At 29.9% G+C, this 11,963-nt stretch overlaps 1 protein-coding gene across 2 annotated transcripts in view; it reads left to right on the top strand.

Annotated features, from left to right (window-relative positions):
* LOC106677884 (uncharacterized) overlaps positions 1-11,963 on the top strand; it is a gene marked incomplete at its 3' end in the record, with an annotated part of 16,644 nt that extends 4,681 nt beyond the window's left edge. For both annotated transcript variants that reach the window (XM_014416070.2, XM_014416069.2), the window contains 10 exon segments: positions 565-751; positions 3,624-3,744; positions 3,837-4,050; positions 4,156-4,367; positions 4,621-4,819; positions 7,355-7,548; positions 7,888-8,107; positions 9,572-9,790; positions 9,964-10,176; positions 11,774-11,963. In XM_014416070.2, coding sequence (XP_014271556.1) covers positions 565-751; positions 3,624-3,744; positions 3,837-4,050; positions 4,156-4,367; positions 4,621-4,819; positions 7,355-7,548; positions 7,888-8,107; positions 9,572-9,790; positions 9,964-10,176; positions 11,774-11,916 — 1,922 coding nt within the window.

The raw sequence follows: 11,963 nt of genomic DNA on the forward strand, positions 1-11,963 counted from the left end.
CTGTCCCTAGCAGCTCTCCACCAGAGGGGTCCTGCCATCCTCTTGAACATATCGCTCCATCTTTTCTTTTGACGTCCTCTTCTTCTTTGAAGGTCATATGGAGTCCATTCTGTGACAATTTTTGACTATCTGTCGTCTTCGCATCGAAGGAGATGCCCATTCCCATTTCCATTTGCTCAATCTTGTCATCTTTAGTGTGTCAGTGAGTCCCGTTTCTTTCTGGATCCAAGCATTTTTTATTCTAGCGATATCCTAACCATCTATATATTAATTGATATCAAAGTTTCAATACTGTTCAATTAATGTATATACGTCCTCAATTATAGTAATATTGCCGGGTCTGCTAGTTTATGATAAAACAACTTCCGACAAGCTTGTCATATTGGTTTTCAAATTTTCCATATTTCTATTATAGATTTGTAGTATCTTTTTTTATATCTCCATTGTTGTATCTGATTGCGGAATGAGAATATTTTATGATTTTTCACCACAGACCGTTTTGTTTAAATGTTTAATGATTGTTTAAAGGTTAATGACAATAATTAATGCTAAATGAGTTTTCAGGTTCCAAGCATTACGACTGGAGTTCACAATATAAACCTGTTAACACATCATCGAAATGTCGCTATCCAGATAAGACTATATCCGATTGTGATCTTGTACCGATAGAATTCTGTAAGAGAATCTGCGATGGCACTCCTTATATATGCCACTTAACTTTGTATATCGAACAGCATACCACTTTTGGCGTGTAAGTATCGATTTATCAATTAACTATTTTTTTCGATTTAAAGAAATAACAGTAATTCTAATGCAAAGCCCCTCCCCCCTTAGTACAAGAACCCGATGGAAAAAAGGCATTAATGTCACCCCAATGTTTTATTACTTTTGTGAAAATTATGTATAATTACTTACTCTCATCAGAAAGATTATGAGTTTGCTAAGAATAGTGAGGGAGAATAAAAAATGGCAGCTGTTTAAAAAGGTTTAAAAAAATATATAATTTTTCTTTCGGAGCTTCATGTCTTTAAAGCTACCTACAAGACTACAAAACATAATTGAACATCATTTAAGGTTGAATAAATTTGTTAAAGGACCAGCCCTGATAGAGCTATTTACGTTCAATAGTTTCTGATAAACAGGTTTGTAAAAAAACATTTCATAACGAAGAATCAGTGGAAATGGAAAAGGAAGATGGTCCAGATGCGGTCAAATAAAAACTGTAATAATGAAAAATTATCTATATTGAGCCAACACAAAAAAAAAGGAATCCTTCCCTGACGGACCCGCACCGATAAGACCCCGGGGGAGGGACGGTCCTATGTCACTTTTAAAATATTTTCTTAAAACGGGAAGGGCAGACTTTAAGATAGTTTAATCGAGAAATATTTTTAAATCGCCTGAAATTGAAAAACGGCCCCACGTTTTCAACCCCCAGAGCTGAGGGCTAAAAAAGATACAAACACTTAAATGAGTTAACATGAATTAGAAAAGTATATAAAAAATTAAAAAGGTGTACAATGAAACAAAAACTAAATAAAAATAATAAAAGTTTACTGACAATTAATAGAAACGGAAATAACAGATGAAAACAAGAAATAAAAATTAAAGTACGAACAAAAAAAACCGGAGTTTTTAAAATTAATTTTAGGAAAACTATGTCTCAACAATCATTAGACCTGTAGATGTCCATGAGAACTCAACGTAAAGCTAGTTTAATGTAGCATAATGTAATTTATAATGTTTATACTCGCATGAGTAGTATTTTTTATGATATTTGAAAAAATAAATTCACAAACCCTGGATTTCTAGTTATTGGAACAATATTATATATGAAAAAATATATCTCAGAAATCATTAAACGTACAGGTGTCTGCTAGCACTCAAAATAAAGTTAATTTAACGTATAACAATTATCTCCATAGGAGTAGTAGTTTTCGTGATATTTGCTAAACTAAATTGATTCTAGTTGTTTTGACAAAAATTCTTGTTCATATGCGAATATCACAAAAACTACTACCCCTTCTTCTTCTGGGCTCTTATACCATCTCCCTCCCTCTCCTGTAGGTACCAATTCCTCAGGCGAGTATTAACTTTGGTTATATCAGAAATTGTAAGAATCGATATCATTAATAAATTTCCAAATATTTTACTAATAAAAAGGGGAATAGTTAACAAATTTTAATGACACCTCTTCTGAGCGCACAGGTTCGTAAGTTGTCAGACTTTCGGTCCTTATGGGAGACATTGTCCTAATTTGGATGCGGATCGACATGAAGTCAATCAATTTTGATGAAATTGTGCTTTTAAATTTGCTAATGAAGCTTTATTAATTTTAAAAAAATGATTTATTGAAATTTACAGTTGTGCTAACAAAATTAAGTGTTAATTATGACGCAATCATGCAATACAGACTTGTGGAAAATCTAGCCAACAGTTGAACTCCAAAATAATATTTCTCTATTAAAAGGAATTGAAGCCATATTCTTTTCAAGTACTTAGGAGAATTATCAGGAATTGAAGAGGAAGCAAAGTTAGAAACAATTGGGTTTGAATGCTCAGCGTGTTTATCGTGGAAGGATTTATTTATGAATCGAGCTAAATCGTCAAAATATGGAACATGGAGGTCATTAGGAATGATTTTTTTTGGGACAAAATATGGATTATTGTGGGATTTAACAAGGATTTTGGATTGCATGGATTTGTGGATACGGGAGAAATCCTATGGTTTAGTTGAGATCATAGGCTTAACTTTGTATGTCCAAATAAGCCTAATAGTCATATAAAGGAACCTTTTGTAATCAATCAGAAACATAGTCAGTTGGTCTAGTTTTGTAATAGTCAGAATCTAGGAGCAATTTTCTGTTTTCAGTCTTGTATGAGGAATCCAACCCAGCCATTTGTCCAGTTGTAATCTGATAGCTGTTCTGTTTGACAAAGTGGAGTTAAAGGGTTCTGTATGTCAGGAAGTCATAGATTAATGGTAAGGTATCTGGTGGGATTTTTGGAAATTTATTTTAATCTTCGGCTTTTTAATGGTATTTAATACATCTATATTACTACTCTTATTTCCGTAAGCATGTTTTCAACTTGGAAAAAACATTTGCCTCTCATTTCCTATAGTTAATTATCAAATCTTTTCATAGTTTATGTTTATCTTTTTTTTCATTACCAGTAAAAATGTGAGATAGTTAATTATTTTAAATAAACAAAGTTGAAGGTACTTTAGAGGGAAATTTTCTTAAATATCTGAATAAATAAATTCAGCTCAATTTGTTAATAAAATTTAAAATCCATAGCTGAAATGTAACTTTTAGAGTATGGACTCTTATTTGCAGCTACGCCCTAAATTATTTACTTTACAAGAAATTTAACATAGATTTTGAGACCAGTTTGTTAAAAGTATGATTTTGTCCATCAAAGATTAACTTACATGTAAAAAATTATCAATGTAAATTGTATTAAATTATTGTATGTATGAGTACCTAATATGCATTGATAATACTAATTGGAATTTCATATATTTTATGGTTGATATTTCTTTGAATATTACATTATACTTAATGTTTTTAAAATGAGCCTGAGGAATGATAATTATGTTTCTTAAATTCTCATTGTTGCAGGGCTTGTGAAGGATGTCCTGAAAACATGGAAGACTGTTCCAATCATGGATGTGTTCCTGGCAATGGATGGCCAAGGAGCATTATTGCTGCTAATCGACAAATGCCAGCTCCAGAGATCGAAGTAAACCTAAAGCCTACCAAATCCATAAGCTTATACTAAATCCATTATTATTGTTGAAAATACATCCCCAATTGTTTTATTTTTATTCCAAGGTATGTCAAAATGATACCCTGGTGGTCGATGTTGTAAATATAATGCATGAAAGCACAACAACTATACATTGGCATGGCTTAAGACAAATGAATGGTGCTCAATATTTTGATGGTGTGCCTTATATTACGCAGTGTCCAATACCCCCAGGGAATAAATTCAGATATGTCTTTAAGGTCCCTGAGTGTGGAACATTTTGGTATCATTCCCATACAGGTAAATATTTATAATATGAACTAGAAACAGCTTTTTTGTTATTGGCTTATCAATTTTTATGAATAAAATATTTAAACATTTCTATCACTTATTTTATTTTTTAAGGTATGCAAAGGCTGGATGGTCTATTAGGAGCTTTAATAGTAAAGTGCATCTATGAACCTCTTCAATGCATGTATGACTATGATAACAATACAATGATGGTTATAGATTGGACCAATACCCCAACTAGAAATTTAGTATCTAGCTTCACATTAGATAAACAAAATCTTTCACCAGACACTATTTTGATAAATGGGAAATCATCATATTATGATGTAGGTGTATTTTTTAAAAAATTTATAATGCCTATATTTAGCTGTATGGGATATATTTTAAACCCAGCCATATTTTGTTATCAGTAGTCATTTTTGGAAAAGAAATTTTTTCTTTCTTCTCCTTATAGATCCGTTATAGCATTATCTATTTTATAACTCAACAAGCACCTTGTGTCATTCAGAATTTGATGAAATTAAAATTTTTATTTCAATAAGTAAACTTTAAAATTATGATCAGATTAAATATTTACAGAAATCTGCTTCGAGGTTCATGCCAGCAGCCATCATTGATGTTGTAGCTGGTAAAAAATCTAGAATCAGAATAATTGGAAGTTGCAGCTTTACATGTGCTTATGCCATTCAGTTTGAAAGTCATTCTGTTACTATTATAACTGTTGATGGAGGGCATAAGATTAAACCAGTTGTTTGTGACACACTTATTGTTAATGCAGGTAAAACGTAATGAATATACTCAAAATATTGCCAAAAACTTAAATCATTAATAGTGAAAATACCAAGAATACTATATTGGTGATTTATTACAGCTGTTACTAGATAGCTCTGAAGTCAAAAACCAAATGAGAGCAGGAGTTGCTAAAATCTAACACATTCAGATTAATATTAATCCATTTACTGTTTTCTTTGAGTCTCAAAACCATTTAGTTATAAGCTATTATAATGTTTTAAAAATCTCTTAATTTTTCTTTAAAGCTTCTGTAATCTTTTCCCCTAAAATCAAGAGCAAAAAATTAAGAAAAACCTTTTTATGAGAAGCATTTATTTATTTTTAAAGTTTAAAATCTTACATTTTTAAATTAAATTGTTAAATTACGATTAGGTATTAGGAATTATCTCATGTTACCCATCATTCACAAACTGCAACAGGATCCTTGATTAATTTCTACTCTTTACTTTTGGGTTCATAGTAGAATGGGTTGAATCCTATCTGTGTAAGTTGTAAGTTGTAAAAATTCATGTAGCTCCTACAGCTTAATGTGATGACAATAGAATATCAGTTTTCTACAATTAGAGATCGGCAGATGAATCAGGATACCAAAAATTCCATTCCTTTGAAAAAAATCATAAACTCAAGAGATTCATTTGAAGTCGTTTAATTCTATTTAGGAAATTCAAAGATGATATTTTGCTTTATTAAGCTCTTCGACTTGGTACTAAGTTGTTTAATTTTTATTTTAAGTCAGTTTATAAAACAAAATATACTCATTTTTATTACTTCATTACAGTATAAACAACAGGAAATGAGATTATCTAGTAAATAGATGGTTAACTTCATTACTTTTAAGAAAAGGTATAAGTATTCTGTAACAGTTAACGCAAGCATTGAATTATTTTTTATTTATCGTAGAAGAAAAAAACTAACTAAAATTATTTAGGAAGTATAATCATGATTGAAACCGATTATAGAATATCTGTTGTGTTGTTTTAATTTTTTTTATTAATTGAAATTTTAGTATTATTGAGTATTATTAAAATTAGTTTGAGTAATAGTTTTTTTAATTATTGTTGTTTTTATTTTAAATAAAAAGATTTGTTTTTCAAATAAGAAAAATAAAAATAATAAGGTAAAACTAATCAATTGAGGAATCGTTCAAAAGAACCGATTCACCACAAGGAGTAAGTCATTAGGAATTAGTTTAAAAAAAGAAGAAGAATCAAACTTTTCTTCTCTACCTACAAAAGATAATCATTGCCTTAAATATAAGGTATGCAATTTTTTTTTTTTTTTTCAAATTAAATACAGACTAATAAGCCAAAAAGATAAAAATTTGAAGTATAACCATTTTTACTTTCACTTACATATATATAATTTATAGTAAGGGAAAATATTGGGATAATGCGAAATTTTTATTTAAAGTTTGACAGAAATACATATTTTAGATTCCTTGAGTTCAAAAACCTAGCCTTGCAAAATGGTTAATGTTTCTGTGTGTTTGTCTGTGAACAGCCTAGCTTAAAAACGAAAAGTTGTACAAAACTGAAATTACATATTTTAGGTGAGTATATGCCTGGGATATGACAGGAAATTTTTCAATAAAATCGACTAGCCAGAGGTGACACTTCATAAAATAAATTTTTTCTATTTTCTTAAAAATGGCTCAAACAATCATGATTAAACTCGGTATATCAATATAATATTAAATAGTCTCGGATATTAGGTAGGTATTATCCTCACTCAAATAATCTGACAGGGTTTAATTTCATCATCATCATTCCAGATTGCATTACGGCTACATTATCTTTTGTTAAAATGTTTTATTCTTGGTAGGAACAAAATTTATATTCATTAATCCCAACATGAAAAATCCTAAAATATAAATTTTGATAACAGAAAACTAAAAAAAAATTGTATATATGTATATTTAGTTGACCGTAAAAATTGATACATAGGAAGATGGTCAGACTTGCGGTCAAAGGAGAAACAAAAATAGTTTACAACTATTTTTGTTTCTCCTTCGACCGCAACCCTGACCATCTTCCTATATAAAAAAAAATTTGTTCATAACTTTTCGCTTTCTCTAGTCTTTAGATTTTTTTTTTTTTTAAATGATAAAAATACCCATAACATCAACATGAGCCCACCAATCTACACGAAATTTGGGGTTGTTTATAGGGTGGTAAGTGAAAGTTGTGAGACGTGCGCACTGCATCATATATTTTTTATCTTTTGATTCTTTATAAATATAATTAATTTTTTTAAATTACTTAATTTGTAAGTTTATAAGTAACTTGAGTTTTACACATAACCATCTTATTTTGTAACATCTAGAGATTTGTTGTGTACTTTATCACCTCACTAATTGTACTAAGCTGTATTCATAAATAAATAGAGCTCATACATATAGGTTAATTACATGCATAGCAAGTTTAATGTTCTTCTAAACCATAATCTCTATCATTATTTTTAACAATTATTAATCTGTAAATAACACTATTTGTTGAAAAAAAAAATTATACTTATTTTACAGCTGAAAGATTTGATGTTGTGCTGCATGCGAATCAAAGTTGTGAGCGACTTTACTTAATCCTAATACAAGGTGTTGGAAAATGCCAGAGTATTACAAGCTATGCCATATTGCGATATGTACCAAGTAATTTAGATGTCAACTTTACTGAAACAGAGCTAAGATCTAGAACAATGTTTCCAATAAAATACAATACTGTAAGAATACTGCATTTTTCAAGTAATTTTTGTAGCTTCATTTTCGAATAGGTTAAATTTTAAAACAAAGTACTAAATACAATAAAGAACATTTATAATAGATCACTCTGTTTATAATTCTTGAGAGATTAGTGATTTAGTATTGAGATTAGTTTATAGTTTTCAAAAGATTAGTGATATTTGATAATTAAGACTGAATTACTCAGTTACTCAGTACCTGTTTCTTTAATCTTTTTGGTTATTAAGGAAGGATAGTAATTAAACATAATACAAATCCTCATCATGTTATTTGAATACAATAACACTATGACAAATATTATATTTAATACTACTTTTCAGACATGTAATGCAGTAGAATCAACATGTGCTCCAACAAGGAATAAAGAACAAAAATCAAAGGAAATTTGTATAATAGACATGGAAGGGGACTGTAATACACCTCCAATTGACCCAACAGATGAAATTATGTGCCCCGTGAGCAAGACATATATTTATGATTTCTCTCTATCTCCTGTTACAAGAGATAATATAGAAACCATGCAATATGAACAGTTTTTTAGTAAGTTTATTTGGTAATTGATAAATTAATATCTGTTTGGAATCTGTCAATGTTGAGTAGCTGGCTGCTTTACTCTTTTTTTTATTTTTTGAACTTTATTATAAATGGTATCCTTTTTGAGATGGATTTATTTTATACAGGTAAATTTTGTAAATGCAAATTTGTTGGATAACCAATAGTATTTAGTTTAATTCAATTTTACATTCCAATGGTTAAAATAATTTACAACAGAATGGCAACAGTGTAGTAGATATACATGAGATGGTGACAAGGAATTTGGCTTGAGTTAATTGTGTTTACAAATACCTTGCATTTTTACAACCTTTGGAATAATAAATGTTTATCCTTCATGAAAACTGTTGTAATGATCATCCTTCCAATAAAATTGTTTATTTCAGTAAGACCATTGCTCGAATAAATGCAAATAAAAAAATATCCCGTTTGTTGCAGACTTGAAACAAACTAGATATATATTATTCCACAACAAATTCCCTAATATCACAAAACCATCGGTTCATAAACTTGCTTCCCTTTCTATTCTTAATAATATTTTCATAAAATCTTTGAAAAGAAGATTTTCCCTTGACTTTCTGTCTTTTATTATGAGGTATTTTTTACATTTCTCACTTGCAGGTCATAATTATCATGCAGTTTTACTTGTATTTCAATTCAAATTGATAAGCAATTTTTTTTAATTTATTATCACAGTTAAATAAAAGTTAGATTATCCTTAACCTGGCTGGAGTGTCCTATTTTTTCTCCCTTAAAATCTGCTCTCTGAGGATTTATCTCATGATAGACAATTTGTACTATTTTTCTTATATAATTGAATGTGATGATCACAAACAAGGTTTAAGATATTCTTTAATAACTTATTCTTTTATAACTTTCAATGCAATTGGAAATTGACACTGTAAATTATAGCTCTTCTATCATGGGCTGAAGAATCCAGAATAGCCTTTCTTGCCTGGGCTCATAATTTAAAACAAGAAACACAGAAGGTGTTCAGGTGAGCAAATTGCTCAAATGAGAAAAAACAGATGTCATGTTAGGAGTGTGATGGTTAGAGAAATACTCAGTCTTACCGTTGCGAGGCGGCCAGAGCAAAACTGAATTGAGTATAGGTGGGGAGATAAAAAAGATGGTAATAATAACATCAAAGGGTTAACGGAAGGTTGACAAAAGTATGAACAAAACAGATGCAATTCTAGGAAAATATAGATGTTTATTTTCCAATATGAGCAAAATGCTCATGGCTATACCTCTCCCAGGTTAACATATTACCTGCCATATATGAGATAATTTGTAGTTTGTGTTTTGTATGCCAAATAAGAGTTTTCCCATATTTTGTTAACTTACTTATGATATAATTGAATTACATGATCCTGAAAAGTATAGTGACATTCAACATATTAAACCGGTATTTATGTTTTTCTGCTTGTTTGTTCATTTATTTTGTTATAGGACCTGGACTGAGATCCATATTTTTAGCGACGGTGAATGATATAATATTTTCGAACCCTTCTACAACTTTACTTGGATCTGCTAAGTACAATCCTCCGGGTACATTCTGTAACAAATCATGCATAGACAGATCCGTTGAGAAGGAAATGCCTTGTGAATGTACTGCTGTTTACCCGATTTGCCTCAACGCATGTGTTACACTTATTCTGAGATTCAAATGTAATCCTTTTTATATTGTATATACAAATTTTTTTTTTTTAAAAAACTAAGTTAAGAACATAATTTTGTTTATCAATTAAAGACCAGTTTTGTTAAAATTTAATATAATGTTCTTAGTTTCCAGCTAATTTTTTGTTATCTATGGTTGAAAACTAATATAACACTATTTGTAGCTAATTTTCTTACTCATCCAGTTCATATTCATGGATATAATGCCCAAGTTGCATTTCAAGAAGGTGGTCTAGAATTTGTGAATATGTCAGATGAGGAGTTGATAGAACTTGCTTACAGCAATCGAACCAAATCTTGTTGCCGCCCAATAAAAGATGTAATTACAGTACCACGTCAAGGAGTTGTTATACTGCAATTTAAAGCAGATAATCCAGGTACAATATAATGCTCTTTCTTTTACATATTCAAGATTCCATTAACATCCCCTATTTTCCAAGACTTTTGAGAATTTAAAAATGAAACTTGGTAGCATTTAGTGATGGTGAATGCAGATTCTTTTGGTATTGAAGTTGACTTAATAAGTTCTTCCACTCATCTATTGGACATAGCTCTGGACTTTTTAGTGTAAATACATATTTTCAATTAATTATTCTCATACAAAATAAAATTTTAGAATTATTTTACTCCAGTGATTTTCCAATCTCGTCCTGAAGGTGTGCAGAAAATCAAAGAAATAAAAAGAACAAAACCATTTAAAAATTCAATGGTCTGTAAGAATCTCCCATCAGTATTGAGGCCATCATCATAATATGATGATTCTCATGGGAAACTGAATACTCAAACGGTTTAATTCTTTAAGTTTGTTGGTTTCATGAACTTTCTCATTAAACATATGTTGCAGTTTTTGGGGATGTAAAATATTTTTAAAATTAGATTTCCAAGAGAACCCTTCATTGAAGTATGTCACTCCACATTAAATTCCAGAATTAAGTCCGTTGGACGTCTCGAAGAACTTATAAAGTTGGCTTCATTAAAAAAAAAAAAATCATTTGCCATAATTAAAATGCACTCAATTCTATTTTGAAATTCTGAAGGCTTTAAAAAAAATATATATTGTAATAATTTAAAAAATATTAAAAATAAAATAAAAAGAATTTTAATCGTTTTTTAACTTGTTTCAAATATACAGGAGATAGATTGGGTTAAAAAAAAACTCCTAAAAACTTCAATACTCAACAGATAATATAATTTTATAACATAAGAGACTTTTCTCAGGGCGGGTTACCTGGCAATCAGAACAGACGACACTTTACTACTAATAAGACTAACTTAATTTCTAGACATTTTACAAACACAATAAATTCTACTTAGAAATTAGACTAACCAATTACACAGCTTCCACTGATCATCGTTGATCTCTTCTTCACGATGATGCTATATCCAAACTCCCAACAATGGCTTTTTTTTTCTTTCCCCTCTCTAGCTGAACGGACGTCATCTCACCCAGCTCGCAAAACCCAGAGTCACTGTTTCCGCTCCTCCATCTTCAACTTTTTACTGCTCGATCCAATAAATAATCGATTGTAGTACAATCGCTCTGCTTTATTTGCGATGTAATTAGTTTATTGATAATTTTCACTTTCCTCCATTTCTTCTTTGAATATTCCTTTTCCTGGATTACTGTATAGTAAGAACCAAAGTTGACAAATTTCAATTCATATTATCAAACAAACAACCCAACGAACACTTCGGAAGGACGCGCACCGCCATCTATCTCGTTTTGAAAGGCGTCTTTATTTTAGATAATGAAAACTGGTTAGCTTGTTTTTTGATTTAAAAGAACAAATAAACAATATACATAAATAAAAACATAATTAAAATAATTTATCTATAAATATCAACTATTTATTAAAAAAGAGGATATTACAATATATTATAAAAGCAAGGAGGTCTTCAAGGAGCAAATCCTGAACATTTATTACATAGATGCAAATATTTATATAATCTTATGTAGTATATTTCATATTCTAGGCTACTGGTTTTTACATTGTCATTGGTCTTTCCATGGAGAACTTGGCATGGCATTAATTTTGAAAGTTGGAAAAGCCAAAGATCATCCACCCAGGCCAGTTGGTTTCCCTAAATGTCGAGACTTTATTACACATTGTTATTAATTATATTGAATGCTAATTTAAATAGTGCAATTTTATAAATAATTATA

This window comes from Halyomorpha halys, unplaced genomic scaffold (genome assembly GCF_000696795.3).
Source record: "Halyomorpha halys isolate HHAL.00 unplaced genomic scaffold, Hhal_1.1 Scaffold111.1, whole genome shotgun sequence".
Classification (NCBI taxonomy): domain Eukaryota; kingdom Metazoa; phylum Arthropoda; class Insecta; order Hemiptera; family Pentatomidae; genus Halyomorpha; species Halyomorpha halys.